Below are 18,079 nucleotides of genomic sequence, written 5' to 3' on the forward strand. Positions count from 1 at the left end.
ACATTCCCTGAAGACTTCTATATAAGCTATAGGACAGTGATTGGAGGGATTTTGAGCATCTAAAAGTCAAGCTTTTGGGAGTTTTTGACAGAAACAAGAAGTAAATTTATATACATCAAGATGAAGTATTTTTTGAAATTTAGACCCCGTGTGCCGATTAGTGTACCTGCTTAGTATTATTTGCATGTAGTTTACCACATTTTCCTAACTTAAAAATCTTTGTATAATCCTGAATGACAATGATTGAATTTAATTTTAACTACAAGGGTTTTTTTATTTTGGAAATGAGTTATAATTGTAGGTCAGCTGTATCTGAGTGAAGTGTGTCTGTATGTAAAAACTACAGAGAAGTTTTTCTAGATCATTTTTACATTTAAAAAAAATTATAGCCCATGTATATTTTAGTGATGTTCTGTTGGACTTGCATACAGTATAACTATCTCTAAGATCTTAGGCATTAGACAAAAACAAGTAACCACCACTTATGAGTAACCACCATTTATGAGTGCTTAGAATTTCACAGTATCCCTAATATCAGAATTTAGAGAAACCTTATGAGCCTTCATCTGAAGCTGTTTTTTTCTCTCACTTATTTTTGGCTCCTAGAAATTGGTAAGAGGGATCTATATTCTCCTGCCATCACCTTTTTTTCTTTAGAAAGCACATCTCAAGGTAGTAAGTGTGGGAAGCCTTCTCTCTCTCAAATTGGGTCTCATTTGCAGGAGAACTAAAACTAATCAACTCTGAGTTGGCAGTTCCATAAACAAGAAAGGCCAGTATCATGACAAGATGCAGGTCAAGTTCTTGTCTCCCTCTTATAGATTGCTTGGCTTATTCTGACCGAGCTAACTAGCTACATGGCCTTCAGTGAGTTCTTTGTCTCTCGAAGCCTTAGTTTCCTCATCTGTGGGATGGAATGTACCTAATGGTTGTGAGGATAACTCTGGATTATAGATGGGCACTTTAGCACATAGTAAGTACCTTCTGCTATTGACTGGTGCTAGTACTAGCTGTGGCAGTCTGTTTCCTTTTGGGAGGACCTGGAACCAACTTTACCTCCCCCTTTAATTTGCATTTTGGAAAAATGTCAGTTTGTTGTCTTCCTCTCTAATGGCCTTATAGAGGAAAAAAAATGTAAATTAAACTGAAACCAGGGCTGTGAACTGGCTAGTGTTCATCATCAGGATTTGACTTGTATCCTTAGTCCTTATGGGTTCTCAGTAAAATTGAAGGATCCCACAGATGCTGTCGTAGAAGCCCCCATCTGGCCCACCCCAATTCCAGGAGCATATCTTTTTTTTTTTTTTTGGTACCGGGGATCGATCTCGGGTCCTTGCGCTTGCGAGGTGGGTGACGGAACTACTGAGCTAAACCCCTGGCCCCAGCAGCATATCTTTAAGGTGATTCTAATGTGCTGGGAAGCTCTGCACCACTGTTCATTTGAAATTGGATTACCTCTGCCACTTTACTGGCTTCGTGTTGAAAAAGTTGATCTCTCTGAGCTTTAGTATTGCTATATAGAGTGAGAAAAATAACCCTGTCTTTACAATGTGTCTTTATATGTATTATTTGTGAAGTACCTGGCATAGTAAATTCCCATTTTTCTTCCCTCCTTTGCTGTTGTACTTTGAGGAAGTTAATATTCCAGGTTAATTTAGGTTCTAAGACATCTGGAGAGGAAGAACTCAGTAAAAACTAGGAAGAGTTCAGAGTAATGTCTCAGAATGAGCTGGCTAGCAGTCCCTCTTCCTGTGATGTTCAACAGTGAACAGTTAACTCTGCGCAAATTATCTTTCAGAAGGAAGGATTTTTTTTTTTTGGTAAGTCAGTATTTATATTAACCTATTAGATTAAGTGTTAAATTTCAGTCGCTCAGTTGTAGACCTGATCTGAGTTGGAGGACAGGACACTTACATAGTATTTTGGGGATTCTTATTTCTCTGTAAGGGTCATTTTTGAGACAGGCAGGCTGTGCATGTTTTATAGTAACCAATAAGGTCTTGCTAAGACCTTTGAGAACTTCAGACTATTAGTAGACTGCAGGTCAGCAGCGGAATTTTTTATCACAATTTTTCACTGAAAATCTTTCTTCTGCACAGTTGTATTTTTGTGGCTGTGATAGTAAGGGGAAGAGTTCATTGGAAGAGCCACCTTATGTTCAAGGGAGTGTGAGGGGAGCTGGAGGTCAGCCAGGTCTGGAACCAAATCTGAGTTCAACCAGGTGCTGCCTTTATAACACTGAGCAGAACAGTTAGCTTTTCTGAGGTACCTGTTCAAAAGGGTTGTGATGTGAGGGGTAATGGTAATGTAGAGGACCTAGCTGGACTTTGGCTGGTCTAAGAGAGATCAAAGAAACAATGGTTTGATCAAGATGAGAACATTTCTTCCTCACACATTGGCCTAGGAGAAGCTGTGGACTCAGGTTCTTTCTGCATTGATGTTTATCATACCTAATATCGTCATGATTATCCCCAGCTATCATGAAGGAGAAAGGAAAGGGCATAATCTTTCCTAATAAGGGCACGATGTTGAAGATCCTGCTTTCCTGCCCCCTTCACACTGTCTACCACCTAATTATCTGCTCCCAGCTAGCTGCAGGAGACTTGGAAATGCAGGCTTAATTTAGTGACCATTACATCCACATAAAGCTTGTGCAAGACAAGTAATATCAGGGGACAACTGATAATCACGTCCAGACCTAGTGTTGTGCATGAAAGAAAAGTAATGGCTATTATTATTGTCATTGCAAAGGTATGTCTTTACAGGATAAATAGCACCTCTGATTGTGTAGTTAGCACAACTCACATTTTTGTCTCCTGAAATGTAAAACAGTGTCTAGTTCTTGTTATGGAAGTCTTCCTTACAGTTCAGAGTTTGGAGAGGAGCACTCATTACATTCATACATTCATAGAGGATGGAACGAAGCCCACATGGGCCCTGTGGGCTAGCTAAGTAACCCACAAAGCCTGTAACCATTCATATTTGTTCCCATTAAAAGAAGTACCGACATTCTTGAAGACACTTCAGTTGAAGGGTGGATTATAGCGGATTACCTTGGCCTGTCATATTTTGTGGTAGATTTGCTGGAAGGAAGGTAATATAAAAGTTTCCTTAAAAAGTTTTTAAGGAAATCTCTATGCTTTCCTTGCCATGCCTTATTTTGAACTAAAGACGGTGATATCCAAAGTTGATAGTTTCCTTGCCCAAACGATCTTGGAAGATACATTGGATAGGTCATTCTTGGTTTGTAGAGTTTTAAGACAACTCAGAAAAATGCTCAGGCTTATTGTTTGCAGAGTTCAGTTGATCCACTTTAATGGCTTGGACTGCAAACCATTTCTAAACCAAAGCCTGAAATGACCAGAAATGTGTGTATTTATTTTACTGGAGAGAGTTAGAGGACAGAAATGGTTCCTTAGGACCAGTGGCTTTCTAATTACCATTTCTTGAACTGATAGTCCTTGTTAACTTTGGAGAAATGGTCGTCATTTTTACACTTGTCATCAACAGGTTGCTACAACTTGTTTTAGTCATTCAGTACCAAGGAAGATGTATATTTGCTTCCTTCCTCACTCCTGTAATTCCATTTCTAGGTTTTTTGTTTCTTGAGTTACTTAAAACCCAAGCAGAGCCCCTTGGAGGCTGATGGAGGAGCTCTGTAGGCTAGTCCTGATAGTGTCCATGGGAGGTCTCTTGGGGTCTTACAAGTGAACAGAGCTGTTTTTCTTTGCATCTGTTATTTTAAATAAGGGTTTAACAGATGAAATAAAAAATGAATATCATTTTTTTACAGCATTTAACAAAAGTTTCTGGTCATTAGAATTTTTAGCGTATTAAAAGAAAATTAGAAGTGAAAAATTTTAGCCTTCTACTTTTAATGTTTTCCCAGGGAAAAGGTAACATTCCAGCTTGAATATTTTCTGGTAGAAATTTAATTTTAACTTAGAAGTTGGTTTTATTGCCCTCTTTTGGGTTTTGGTTTGCAGTATTCAGTATTGAACCCAGGGCTTTCACACTCCTCTACATCCCCAGCTCCTTTTGGTTTTTATTTTGAGACAGGCTAAGTCACTAGGTTGCCCAGTGTGTTTTGGAAATGCCATAAATTTGGTCCTTGTAATTTGATGGGAAACAAACACTTCCACTACGTTATAAAATGTAAGTGTAGCTTGGATGCTATTTGTTTGGACACCTGGCTTAATAGGTACTGAATTTCTCTGAACCACATTCTGCACGTATAGAATAATTGTGAAGTGGAAGTTGAAAAATGTGATCAGTCACTTTCTCATTGTGCCTCGGGGAGGAAATGAACAAAATATAGTGGTTACATGCACTGGTGGCAGTGTTACCAACTCATAATGACACCAAGTTAACTCTTCTTATTGCTTGTTAACTTTGTAAGGAGCCAGTGGCTTGTGATAACTTGGTTTGATGTAGACAAGCTTGGCTGAAGTCACCAGATATTCCCTGACAACCACGCAGTGACACCCCTAAGCCCATCTTCAGAGAGCATTCGTTAAGCACAACAGCCTAACACTGTCAGGTAAAAGGGCCGAAGACCAAGACCAGACCAGGCCACGACAAGCCTTTATGAGGGGAATAGATCTGCCGGGCTGTCTCTGAACAAAGGAGAGACAAAGCAATAAGGCCGGGGCAGAGAGAGTCTTTTATAGAGACTGGGGTGGGGTTTGTAGTGACTAGGGAATGGAGGAGCCGTTGATGTCACTAGATGGTAGGAGGTGAGCGAGTATTAGGTTACTTTCTAGGCGGGAACGGGCATGCTGGGAAGAAGGGTTTGTTCTTTGGTGGGAGCCACCATCTTGGCGTGACGTCACACAGGGGAGGGGGCAAGACACCATAGGAAGAGGGCAGCTACGATACATAATAGCTGCTGAGGTGGTGGGAGACCTATCAAACACCCTACACAGAGCATGTCTGAATGTGTTACGACAGCACTGTGTATGGAAAAAATGTGCTCCTGGGGATAGAACACAGCAACTGGGGTTTTATCGGATTTGATACAGAGTTTTGCTTTTCATATTGGATGTGGGCATGGGTTACGTTACCTTTCACTTAAATATTTTCCCTCGTATGACTGCGCCATCAGAGGACATAATTCTGTCTTGTTTCATGGTTATTACTTGGTTTGCTCTACCTGACCATGAGTTTTTGTGACAATTGAGTTTTTGGTGAGATTGTGATGGTGGAGTTATGTAACTTCAGGAAGTGAAAGATGATTCTCAGAAGTTGGGATTTTTTTTTCCTTCAGGTTTAAATGTGGGCCTCCCATCCAAAAGTAGCAATGCCACCGTATCAGCATGTGTGTCCAAAATTTGTGTGTGTGTGTGTGTGTGAGATTATATGAGAAACCAGCCCATTTCTTTGACTTTCAGTTAGGTAGAGCAATGGGATCATTATTACTGGAGCTAGTCTTTGAAGTACTTTGAGTAGAACTTCAGTAGTGGCTACGTAAGTTTAAATTGAAGTTAAATACAATTCAAGTTTACTTTCTCTGTCCCACTTGCCACATATTAAGTACTCAGTGTGCACTCGTATGTGGCTCCCATATTAGAAACACAGACACAGAACATTTCCAACAATCCAGAAAGTTCTCTCTCATAGCACTGGTCTTTTAGAGTTACTGGGCATATATCAGTGAAAAATACGGTCTCCCTGTGAGATTGCAAAAGGCAAGGCCAAATGGTCAGGGAAAAGACTGAGGGAACATATCCTAAATTGTGTTTCTAAAGAGCTCTCAGCCCATGTTTCACAACCAAAATTGTTTGGGAAGCCCCACATACATTCATTATTCAACCCTCTCTGAGCTCTGTTTTATGAGAAAAGTCATGCATCATACTATATGTTTGCCAAGTTAAACCTCTGTTTTGCTGATGTTATAATATCTAATTTTTTGTGAGACAACATTTTTTGTAATACTATCTAGGACAGGCTGGCTTGGAAGTTTGGGTTTAATTTAAAGCTGATTTGTGCCAATAAACATAACAGAGTTGCTGAAAAGGGCATACTATTAGGATTTTAGCCTGGCTTACCAGACAAGGAGTGACACTTGCATTTGGATTTGATCTGTTCAGGTGTACCTGGAATTGTGTTCTAATCGCATTGAACATGACCTATAGGGGAGCCTGAAGGAAGTGTGCCTGTAAGGCTGTCGACACAGAAATTGATGAGTGACTTAAGGATGTTTAACCTGGAAGAAAGAAAACTGAAAAGATGCATTGTGTTTGTTATCTTCAAAATCTTGCAGTGGTAGCATATGAAGGAGACTTTAGAGACAAAACTGGATCTAGTGGGAAGAAGTTGTGCAAAGGTGGATTTCAGCTTGGCACTGGGGGCTCATTAACCTAAAATGGAAAAAACAAAAACAAAACAAAACACTTGCCCATGAAGTGTAGTGGTGCAGCTGCAGCAGAGCTGGTCGGGCTGTCACAGAGGAGATTCGTGCACTTAGAGCAGTGAGTGGCCTTTGGCCTGCGGTTGGTGCTGCAGTTCTGCCATCCCAGCCCCTCCCTCACAGACAGCATCTGGAAATAGGGAGTTTTGTTGGTTGGTTGGTTGTTAATAAGGCCTGTGGCACTAGTGGCATTTGGGTCTCATGATCTCTACAGGCCCTTTCCAGTTCTGAGTTTCTGTAAATGAGTGGCTTCTGTGTACCTGCGGCTAATGGTACCTATTAGCAGGAAAGGTCTTTGGTCCAAGTTGAGGCCTAAGTATCTTTTACCCTACAGATTGCATTAGCATTCTGTTCTCCCTTCAGTCTGGTTTACTTCCCTGCCATTCAGCTTCTTTACTATCACCAGACTCTTACTAAAATACAGAACTCAGGGTAGTCAGCTGCTTAAACATTTTTAATAATGTCTCATTTTCTGTCAGAATACATTCCAACTCTTTTGAATGTCACACAAACCCTTCATTCACTCTTTGGCCTCTTTCTGCCTTGCCAGATTTCATTTCTCATTAATACATGGTTCTGCAGAGTGCATCCTGCCGTACTCATAATCCTTCGTGCATTTTTCTTTGTTGTTCTTATTATGACCATCTCTTCCGCTTTAAAGAGCTTTTGCAAGTGTGTTTTACCTACCCAAGAAGACCCTACAGAATCCTACCCAACTTGTTCCTCCAGTGACATCCCCATACTCCCTCTTCTCTGGCCATAGACACTCCTTCTCTTCCTTGAGAGAGAAGCAAACTCCTTTCTCCTTCAGGGACCTTACCCAGTCACCCTCTGTGTGAAATTCTATTCTCCTTCATCCACAGAACTCTTGCAAATCCTTTAGGTCTCTGTTTTCAGGTCAGCTTCCTTAGGGAATCTTCCCCTGACCCAGGATTAGATTAAGATATTTCCTTGATATATGATTTCATAGCATCCTGTAATTTTCTTATGGAAATTGTCCCCCAATTATAGTTATTGAGCCTTTTGAGTATTATAAATTCACTGATTGTTTGACTTGATAGAGTTTAAATTCTATGAGATCGAGGATTGTGGTCCATCTTGTTCAGTATGCTAACCTCAGTGCCCACCACAGTGACTGGTACACATCAGGAGCTTAACAAACATTTGCATGAATGAATAAAAAACAAAATCTTTCCTGATGCCCTAGGAAGTGTGCTGGGCTCTCATATTTTATATCCTACATTCTTGTGTTACAAAACTGTGCCCTCTGAGTTCAATGAGAAGCAGGGGTGTTATGTCTTACTTTTGTATCTCCGTGTGCCAGGGATGTTAACTAACAGTGGTTATAAGAATCCTAGTTAAAAAAAAAAAAAAAAAGAATCCTAGTTCATTTTTATGTCTCTGCCCTTATTACTTCTTCCTTATACTGTCAATAAGGGTGTGATGATTTTTAAAACCCTAAATTGTAATATAGAGTTTGTATTACTGATTTTTATCAGAAGCACCATAGCTCTTACATGCGTTAAACTTTGGGGCCTACAGGTGTCAACATGGTGATGTTGTCATTGTTATTCCTTCTGAGAAACATATATTAAACACCTCCTCCATTTATATTGGTTTATTAAGTTCTGCTTTTCAGTAGACTTTGTTAGACTTATGTTCTTATATGATTTTAATCTTGTAGAAAAAATTCCTGTGTATTGAACAAATGCTAAAAATAATTTTACGATGAAGAAGTACGTGGGAAAGTGATTTAATGTATATAATTTTATTTTACTGCCCCATTTTCCCAGTCATGCTTATGTTCCTCAACCCATAGTACCTTTTTAAAGATCAGCTTTATTAAGGTTTAATTTATATACCATAAAAGGACTCATCTTGTGTATAATAATTTTCACTAAATTTACAGAATGATGCAGCTGTTGTCTTGGGGTTTTGTATTTTAAAAATTGTGAATCACAGTATTTTAAAGACATTTGGACAGTTTTTTGTTTGTGGTTGTTTCCTCCAAAGCCCTGTCACCATCCCTTGGCTTATGCGATGTGGCCTCGGTGGCATTTTGTTGGGTGGTACTGGTGGAACATTGGAAGAGTGAGCTCATAGTGGAGTGAGCAGCTTGCACAATAAGAGAGGCAATAGGACAGTTGCTGTCTCCAGATTGACGGGGGCCAGTGTGGCTCTCTCTCACCACGTGTGTGGCAGTGTAGGGGATAAGCAGGAAGTAGGATGGGAAATGAGATGAGCGTGGAGGGGGAGGAGAGGACAGATGGAGAAGGAGAAGAAAAGCCGAAGAGATGGCAGGCTCAATGGCAAAGCCTTCAGGGTTCTAAGAAGATATGAAAGACTTGATGAATTTTCTGAGAGCTTATTTGTTAAAATCTGAGGATGGAAAAAATGTCCCCTGGGTCAGGTTTTGGGAGCATTCTCGGCTATTTCCTCAAGTGTTCATTTTTCTCTTTTGTCATCTTTTGCCCTTTTTTCTGAGTTTTCTTTATTTTCATGCCTTACCTGGTGGGTTCTTCTTTAGTGTGTGGTGTATTGTGTTTACTGTGTGGTGAGTAATGCCAGAGTGTTTTGGTGCTCCTAGAGCACACCCGGAAGGAGGCATTGTTTGCCTTAGGGAGGTTCTGTTCAAAAGCTCCTTAAACAGCAAATGATTCACTGTTTGTGAGCAGAAGTAGGGAAGTAGAATTTTGAACTGCAGGTGCAGATACTGTGTTATGTGTTAGCCTTTGGCTTTTGTCATCAAAAAGGAGGGGCTGGATCATGACTTCCATTTTCTTTTTTTAGCTTTTTCACAAGTTTCTATAGAATTTTCTGATGTCCGAGTTATGGGTCATTGGTGTGAGTTTCTGGTTTCCTCAAAAAAATGTAGTTCTTGATTTTAATGCCAAGCTAGAAAGATACTCCCACTGCCTAAGGCATCTTTGCCCATCTTAGGAATTGGAATTCAGTTTGTGAGGCAGGGATTGAACAACCACCATGGTAGAGAAGCCCTAACGAGATGTATTTTCTGTATCTCTGTCTCACTGAACTTTTAAAAATACTACTATAAAGTAAATAATGCTTCAGTAAGATGGAGAAATGGCAGAGTAAGAGCATAAAAAGTTTTTTAAATGAATGAATGAATGTGTAAGTGGAATGTGGTGGATAAATAAATACATGTGTTGGATGTTCTTGTGAGATTTAAGCAGCCATTGTTGAATGACAGAAAGTAAGAGGTGAAAAAACCTTGTTAATTTCTGTTCATAATCTCCCTTTGCATGGTAAATAAATCTTAGAGTTCTATATGTTATCTTTTTCTTCATTTTCCAACTACTACTATTTTTCTCTTCCCCAAGAGTGAGACTGTCTGAAATCCAAACATGAACTTGAGTTCTGTGCCAGGCACATAAAAAGTGCTCAGTTGTCATTACACATGGTAAGGCTGGCTTTAGAGGAAACTGAAGTTAATATTGCTGTCAATTTTATTCACATCCCCTCTGTTCCTTCTAGTTTTCTTCACAGGATTTTCACTTCTGAGAAAGAGAAAAATGAATTATTTCACTTAAGCAAATATTAATGAGTGAGAATGGACAGTCTCTGTTTTGAAACTGAAACTCCTACAATTAAAAAAATCAAAAGTATATAGTTTAATGTTTAAAGTCTGTTAAATGCGTAAAATGCAATGATCTATTTGACAGTTTTCTTTCTACTAATCATAAACACAAAATGCCTATTTCTATGGAGAAACCTAGGGTGAATACATCACAGTGTAGATAACTAAAGCAGCTTCCTTTCTGACATTGCTTTCTCACACCCGCTACAGAGCTCAGAGATAGAAATTGCAGTCATCCTAATTACTATCAGTAAACGTGTTTGAGGATTTTGCAATGGAGACCAAGTAGTTCAAGCGAAATTCAACATTTAATGAATAGATGTTTGCGTGTATGAAGCAGTATGACAGCTGAACTTTGCATTCACTTCAAATAGGTGAAAAACTTAGCTTAATTTTTTAACTGAGATGAACTAAAAGAAAGACTCTTCAGCTACACAGAGCTTCTTTCACTGCACAGTACCTTTGGTTCTTAATTCGCTAAACCTAGTTGAAAGAAGTCCAGAGAGATGTATTTTAGGTAAATTTGAGTCTCTAGATACTAGTGTTCAAGTGTACTTAGTTGGGAACAATATTTACATTTTGGAGATCCTTGAGTAAACTGTGTGTCCAGATGTGAGTGACCACCCCATGTAGAGAGGTCTGTGCTACTTAATCTTCCCATTGATTGTTTACAAAGATTACTAATAGTAGTTCTTGCCCATTCTCTTGAGAAGTGAGTCATAGCTGGAGGCATTTTCCTATATTATCAATCCTAGTTTTCCTAAAGTAGGAAATAACCTTTAAATTTTTTTTTCTGTAGATGGCAAAAAGAAAAGGGGATACATAGCAGGCAGGATAATTTGGGTTTTGTTTTTAGTACTAGTAGAAGACATTGGTCAAAGTACACCACTGAATTGAAATTGAAGCCCAGTCTGCCAGATGTAAGAGAGCATCCTTCAAGAGGCCCAGACATGGTACCCACACTCGGATGCCCGGTTACTCCTCAGCATAGTGTAGACCTAGATTCCTAGTCATCTACCTCCTCCTAAGGCTTGTATTTGGAAATCTGGAGACCCCCCCAATGCTGTTGTGAATGTAATTGAAGTTAGAGGGCATGTTAGGAAAAGCTGTTCTGAGTAGAAAACAAATAATTGTATTCTGTTTCTGATCTTCATTTATAGCACCAGCAACAAGTGGTGCAGGCTGTGGAACGGGCCAAGCAGGTGACCATGGCAGAACTGAACGCCATCATTGGGGTACGTGGCCTTTCCATTTTAGCTCTGATCTTAGTGTTTGTCGTCAGCTCTCTCGCTGTCTTTAGAAATTTTGTTCCACCAGAGGGGCAAAGCGCAAGACGACCCCAAAGTGAAGTTAAGCACTTTGCCTTCAATCTCAGGTGAAGTTTCATGGCTGCCTCAAACTTTGGATCTTATTCTCACTAAATAAAATCGATGTGTTTCTATAAACTCTCACGAAGGAGATGGGATAGTTTTGCTTTTTTCATATTTCTTCCCTTTGTCCTCAGCTTCTGTTGCTAACCTAGGCCAGAAAAAATGGTACCTATTGCCCAGAAATTAAAGTAACCCAACTTCTTTTATCTTTTGTCATATGATAGAGAGTATCTTTGTAGCATCTTTAGTGAAATAAGTATTTTCACATCTCCCTTACTACATTTTGTCTCGTGTTTCTTATGAGCTAGCATCCATTTGTAGTAGGAATAATAGATGAACTGCATTTTTTGAAAAATCGATATTCCAGTTAGAAAATCCTTCCTAGTTATATAACTCTTGAACAAAAATTCTTCTGGAATTCCTGGGTTTGGGCAGTCACTTCAACTCCACTTGTATTTTTGTTTTCTCACATTAAGGTAACAAGTAATAAAATAATGTGCTAAAACAGAAATAATAATAAAGGGGGGAATCTTGGCTGTGAAGAGCACCCTATTCACCTCTATGCAAGAAATACCAGCAGTTCTTAAACTCTATTCTGATGAAGACACTCTAACTTTTGTCTTTCTGCCCCTTCTGAAGGTGTACTTTCTTTTGTGCATAGATTATACACAAAAGTCTTGTCTCTTTTTTTCCCTTCAGTGTGTCAAACATACTTTGAAATGCTAATTATTCCATTTACTTTCATTAAAATTCAAATTGCTGAGTGAAGATGCGGATAAGGGTCGCCCGATAATCAATCTGAAGTGAAGACACTGCTTCAATTACACCTCTGTCTTTTAACAAGGAAATCAGAACTCTGGGATCACTGCCGATGGTGGGGCCGCAGTAGTCTGATTGTAGCTTGTTTTTTAATGGGCTGTTTGGAGCTCTATTTTATGTCCTTCTGACCACAGGAAAAAATGGTAGTAAATTAGCAGACATGATAAATGGAAAAGAGTAACCTTTATTTTCTTCAGAGTGCTCCTCGCAAAGAAGAGGCTGAATCAGAATGAGCTACGTAGAATCGAAAATTACATTTGCCATACATTTTCTGTGCTAGATAGGAGTAGGGAAATACTAAAGATGAATACATTTCACAAGTAGTTATTTCCTGAAACTCCAGAAAGCAATAGTATATTCTTTTTTTTTTTTTTAAGTTGAGAGAGCTTCAATTTTAGAAGTTAAGCGTCTAAAGCATCTGTGTATGTACCAGCCATGCTTGCGTGAAACATTTGTGTATGTATGTTGTATTCATCTAGGACGGTATGGATATTTTTATTACAAAATCTTCCACAGGTCAGAAGAGATAGCACCTACATTTCTCATCTGCCAAACAGTCTGGTGTTTAGAGAGAGGAAATACAGTGGTGCCTGGTAAGGAGAGCTCACAAGCTCCTGTCTAGCTTAGTGTTTATCTTTGTATAAATAGCTTAGAGACAGACAACCATTCTACCTTATGTCTGGGTGGCAGGCTTTTCCAGGAAAGTGAAACTCTTATCTATCTATCTATCTTTCTTTCTTTCTTTCTTTCTTTCTTTCTTTCTTTCTTTCTTTCTTTCTTTCTTTCTTTCTTTCTTTCTTTCCTTCCTTCCTTCCTTCTTCCTTTCTTCTTTCCTTCCTTCCTTCCTTTTTCCCTCTTTCCCTCTTTCTATCTCTCTCTCCCTCTCTTTCTTGCTTGCTTGCTTGCTTGCTTGCTTGCTTGCTTGCTTGCTTGCTCTTTCTTTCTTTCTTTCTTTCTTTCTTTCTTTCTTTCTTTCTTTCTTTCTTTCTGCCTTTCTTTCTGCCAGATCTTTTAGTAACTCTAGCAGAAAGATTAAACTAAATCAAAAACACATTGTTTTTGATGTGGTTGGATGTTGGTTGAAAATACGAGGAAAGATAGAAAATCCAAACAAGTTCCCTTCCCTTCCTTCATCACATCAAATGTATTTTTAATATTGTTCTATACCGATTTCATTTTTACAGACTTTGTTTCAAATGGGCTGACAGATTGCCTTTTCTCAGGGAAATGATTTATAGATTATAGCCAACAGATGTTGTGTGTACATGGATTTAATTCAAATAAGTAAGTTTGTGATCTGAAAACTTGCTTGAACTTAGTAGACTTGCATCCTGTCTAAGCAGCGTGTGCTTTGTATATGATGCAGCTTGTGGAGTTCTAAACTGTTTGTACTTAGGCAGGGAGTGGAGTCGAAATCACGTACTCTGTTCTGAAAAATAAATTGCCTAAGTAGAAATACAAACCTAGCAGTTTTCGGAAACCCCAATGTACATGAGAAGGAAAGAGCCCAGTTACAAAGGCACTCGCTGAGCTTCTGCTGTGGAGGTTCTTTGATCTTTCTCAGCCCTGGTGGTAACTTCCATCTCCAGTAGTTTCCAGAGTTGTAATGTTGTGGAATTTTAGATGCACTTGTTGTGTATGCTCTTAGGCATGAGTGTGTTGTAAAGGATTGGTATTTCTAACTTGCTACCAAAAATGAAGAGGGGTCAGGTTTAGAGTTTTGTTCCATGCTGTTAAGAATGAACTTGACAGCGGTCTTCTGTCCTGAGAGAATGACAGTTCTTCCTCCAGGAGGCAGAGACCCACCCAAGCCCCCTGCAGACCTTTATTTATTTATCACTATGCATGCATCTGCTTTATATGTATGCACATCATCCAGACGAGAGCAGTGTTCCTAGACTTAATGAAATCTGATGAAGCACCTTTTTAACTCTGCAATATTATTCTACCTTCATTGGTAAATGAGCCAAATCAGTGATCCATGCAGTTTAAATGTAGAATGCTGCAGTGAGCCCGCAACCTGGAGAGGCAGCTATTCTCCTGACAATAAGCTGGTTGTGTTTAATGGAATGAAACACAGTCATAATGGTTTCTTTCACAGGTCATGTTCAGTTTAAAACTGTTGATAGATTGAAATATGTTAAATATCATTTATCTTTTATTTTTAAGGAAGAAAAGCAGGAAAATTCCTGTTGTTGTATTTTAGAGTTAATTTTTGTGTTTTTATTTCACATTTCCTCAAAGCTGTCCCTGAGTTCCCCTAAATGGGCTTTGAGAATATTATATATCCAGCTAAATCTTTTATGTGTCCTACTAGCCACTGTGTTTTTAAATTAGAATCTCTGCAAGATCACACTATTGGAACAACACACAAATTGTAGTTTTAAATCGGTAATATGATCTAATTAGAAATGATGTTTTCATTTCCTGTATTATTAAATTGAGTCATCTGACTATCTTAAAATGTTTTTTGAATCTATTACACTATATAATCAGTGCATGCTGCGAATGTGGTTGTGCTTAAGAAAGAAGGCTAACTTAGAACCTTGTAAGAATTGGAATGAGAAAACTAGCATTAAGAAAAAAAAGTTGTGTTAGTGTGAACATTGGAAAAGAAAATGTTTAGCTTATAAATTAAAACTGTGATTCTTTTGGAAACCTTCCTACCACCTTCTTGACCTTAAATCTTTAAGAAAAAATATTCATAGAAACATGTGCATTAAAATAAAAAGCCCCCCCACCGAAGTCCCTTAAGAACAGGTATGCCATGTTGCTGCAGGAAAATTCAGTTTAGCACTAGAAATGCTGAACCTCAATTTTTAGCAGTGACATTTTAATGATAGGAAGTCTGCAAAATTATTTGCCATCAATTGTGAAGGCAATAACAAGCCTTGGTGGTTTTTCACACTCTCCGTGTTAAGTGCTTTCAGAATGACAGCGTAAACTGTGTTAGAGAACTCCAAGGAAGTAAAACTGATTAAAATGTTCATGCTTGAATGGTGCTGATGGAATAGTTCATTTGGACTTTCTCTACCTCCTGCAGCTCAAGCTGAAATATTAAAATTCAGTGGATTTAAATCTCTCTCCTCTCAGCTCAGGAAAAAAACATTACATTTTAATAGGTTTTAAACCCATAATTCATTGGTTTGGAGCAGCACTATTAAATCTATTTAAATATTACTTGTATTACTAAGGAAATGATTTAAATGACTTTGCCTTTACCTCCTATGTGTTTGAGTTTAAAAAAAGAAAGACAATACCTTGGAGGGGATGTTTTTTCCCCACTTGTAGCATTTTGTTTTATTGTCCTTGTCATAGAATTATGTCTTAAATTATTTATATATTTGTGTGTGCATTTATTTACTCATTCATTCATTCATTCTAGACCGATGTTCTGACAGAGGGTCTTGCAGTATGACAGTTTTAAAATATGTACCCCTCCTTTTCCATTATAGATTTCAGAATTGCCATTCTTTAAGTGTCAAAGGCATTTGGATGAGCCATTGTGGTAATTTCCACAAATTACCCATTAGGCAGAAATGGAAAGGTACAGATCTGTGGCAACCCATAGAGCAAGTTTGTGTGAGGTACCCCCTCCCTTGCATCAGAAGTGTGTAATGTAGACACCCCTGTAGACACATAGTCTCCAATAACACAAAACTTGAATAAAATTTAAATACTGCTTTCTTAACAGAAATGAGAATGGATTAAAGTATCCAAGAACAGTATTTTCGTTCCTTTGTGTTTGTTCACGAAGAGCCTTCCAAAGGCATTGTCAGTTTTGTTGTGCTTTTGGCTGTACCCATGGAACCAAAGCAGCATTGTCCTTCATGGGCCCACTTTGTACCTTTCAGTCCTTTTCTCTTGCCATTACCCCTATAACATAAGTCCTGGGGCTTGGGTAACAGAATGAAGGTATTGCTTCCCTCCAGTGGTCTTTTATTTTGTGGGGAGGTGGGGGGGGATGGCGTGGGGCCTTGTGAGAAGCCACTCTTCAGAGGGTCCCAGCAAGGTGCTGTTGAGAGTTTAGCGACTCAAGACAAACTAGAGCATCCCTCCTAGTTTTAATTTGCCTTCTGCCTTGATTCATTTTTTCTAGGCCCCCCGCTCTTCTGGGATCATTTTGAAATTACCTATAGCCAAACCCTGGCCGTCCATTTCAAAGAAGAACTAAGACACTCAAGATTTGACTTCAGGCCTGGGAATTTAGCTCAGTGGTTCTGCCGCCTGCCTCGCAAGCGCAAGGTCCCGAGTTTGATCCCTGGTACCAAAAAAAAAAAGATTTGACTTTATAGACCTCAAGCTCTTGAAGAGCTTTTTACTATAGAGCAGCAGTGGTCACATGCTAGAATCATGGTTCTTCTGATGTGAATTCTGTGTGTAAAACATCTTAAGCAGCTCAGCTTTTACCACTCAGCATTCACACTTTTTAAATCTATGCTTTTCAGGAACCTTACTGGTTAGCTTCTCTCTTCTGCTTCTCTCAACTCATTAGTATTGGTAGTTTTTAAACAGATGTAATACAGAATGTACTTTAAAATGAGCTAGAAAATTGATTTGTGTTTTCGTCAATGTTAACTTTGTTACTGTCTTTACTAAATGCCTGGAGCTTAAAGGTTTCGTAGACTACACTGGCCATAGGCTGCATTGCATACCAAATTTGAGGAGATGGTGGCTGGTTTGAAGATACCTTCTGGTTTTTGTACTTGTGGGCCCCTGTTTACCTGTCCTCACAAAGCTGTGCTGGCACTAAAGCTAAAAGAGTTTGGGATCCCATCCTTTGTTATCTTCTGTTGGTATGCCTTTACTATACTCCTCTGAACTGATTCATGTACTATGAAGCAGGAGGTGACGTTATTGAGTGATGTAGTCATAATCTAATCTTCTTGCTGCAATTCAGTGAGGGTTTAAGAGGCAGTCGTTTCTCTTATAACAAAGACTCTCCTGTATTTAAGCAATTTCAGCTTCAACTTCAGAACCACCCCCCCCACCCCCCCATCCCCGCCGCCGCCAAAAAAAACCCCGCTAGGTAAAGAATAAGAATATTCATTTCTTACTTGTAGTATGCACTTAGTTAATTCTTACAGAACTTCTCTGGAAGAAGCTTCCACAAAGCTTTCGGTCAGTTTCTCCCCACCTCCAAACTGGTACAGACCTAAACTGCTACTTTATCTGTTTGGAGAGGATCTTCCTTCTCTCTTTTTCGCTAGTCAGAGCACTTCCAGGGCACTGGGTGGAGTAGTGTTAGACTGGGGCAGAGTTTGTGGGAGTGGCTATCTGATGCAGCTTTCAGGCGTGTGGACATGGGCTTCCACTGAGCAGGATTCCCATGTCAGGGAGCCCTGTGTGGAGCTGCAGGACCAGGACCTGTCAGACGGAAGTGCAGGTTTCACTCCAGTTAGCTCCTCAGCTGGCAGTTGGGGTTGGGGCCCGTGTCCTGCACCTTTCTTATTGGGGACTTCTTCATGGTAGTGCTGCTCCAGGCACTTCACCAAGTGCCCCTCAGTGAGGACCTTTGTGCTTGGCTTCACCACGTCCTGTTAACATGTTTATAATGGGACCGTAATTCGTATCTCTCTGTCATGTGGCTTGAACCTCTTTTGGTACACATGTGACTGTCTTATCCAGTGGCTTTTTATTAGTTTTAGTAGTAAAAAGGCTGATGAAGATGATTAGATCTGTTTGTACCACCAGTGGTACAAGCCTCCAATGGGAGAGTCATGCATGTACCACTGGCAGTTCAAGCCTGCAGGGACATGTTAAAGGGACACATTTTATTTTCATTTTGGATATTTTAAAATGTCTTCTGAAATCCTCAAAGTATATTCAAATTATCTTACATTTTGGTAGTTGTAAGCTTTTTGGTTTTATATTTTACTACCC

The 18,079-nt window shown here is 39.2% G+C and overlaps 1 protein-coding gene across 12 annotated transcripts in view; it reads left to right on the forward strand.

The window, feature by feature from the left end:
- LOC101718976 (transducin-like enhancer protein 4) overlaps positions 1 to 18,079 on the forward strand; it is a 146,059-nt gene that overhangs the window by 36,369 nt on the left and 91,611 nt on the right. For 7 of the 12 annotated variants that reach the window (XM_004862552.4, XM_004862551.4, XM_004862555.4 and 4 more), the window contains one exon: positions 11,168 to 11,242. The exons of the other annotated variants lie outside the window; for them this stretch is intronic. In XM_004862552.4, coding sequence (XP_004862609.1) covers positions 11,168 to 11,242 — 75 coding nt within the window. The remainder of the gene's footprint in view (positions 1 to 11,167; positions 11,243 to 18,079) is intronic. 12 annotated transcript variants of the gene reach the window in all.

Source organism: Heterocephalus glaber, unplaced genomic scaffold (assembly GCF_053883595.1).
Source record: "Heterocephalus glaber isolate CG9 unplaced genomic scaffold, H.glaber_assembly_v1.0 deba00001481, whole genome shotgun sequence".
Taxonomy (NCBI): domain Eukaryota; kingdom Metazoa; phylum Chordata; class Mammalia; order Rodentia; family Bathyergidae; genus Heterocephalus; species Heterocephalus glaber.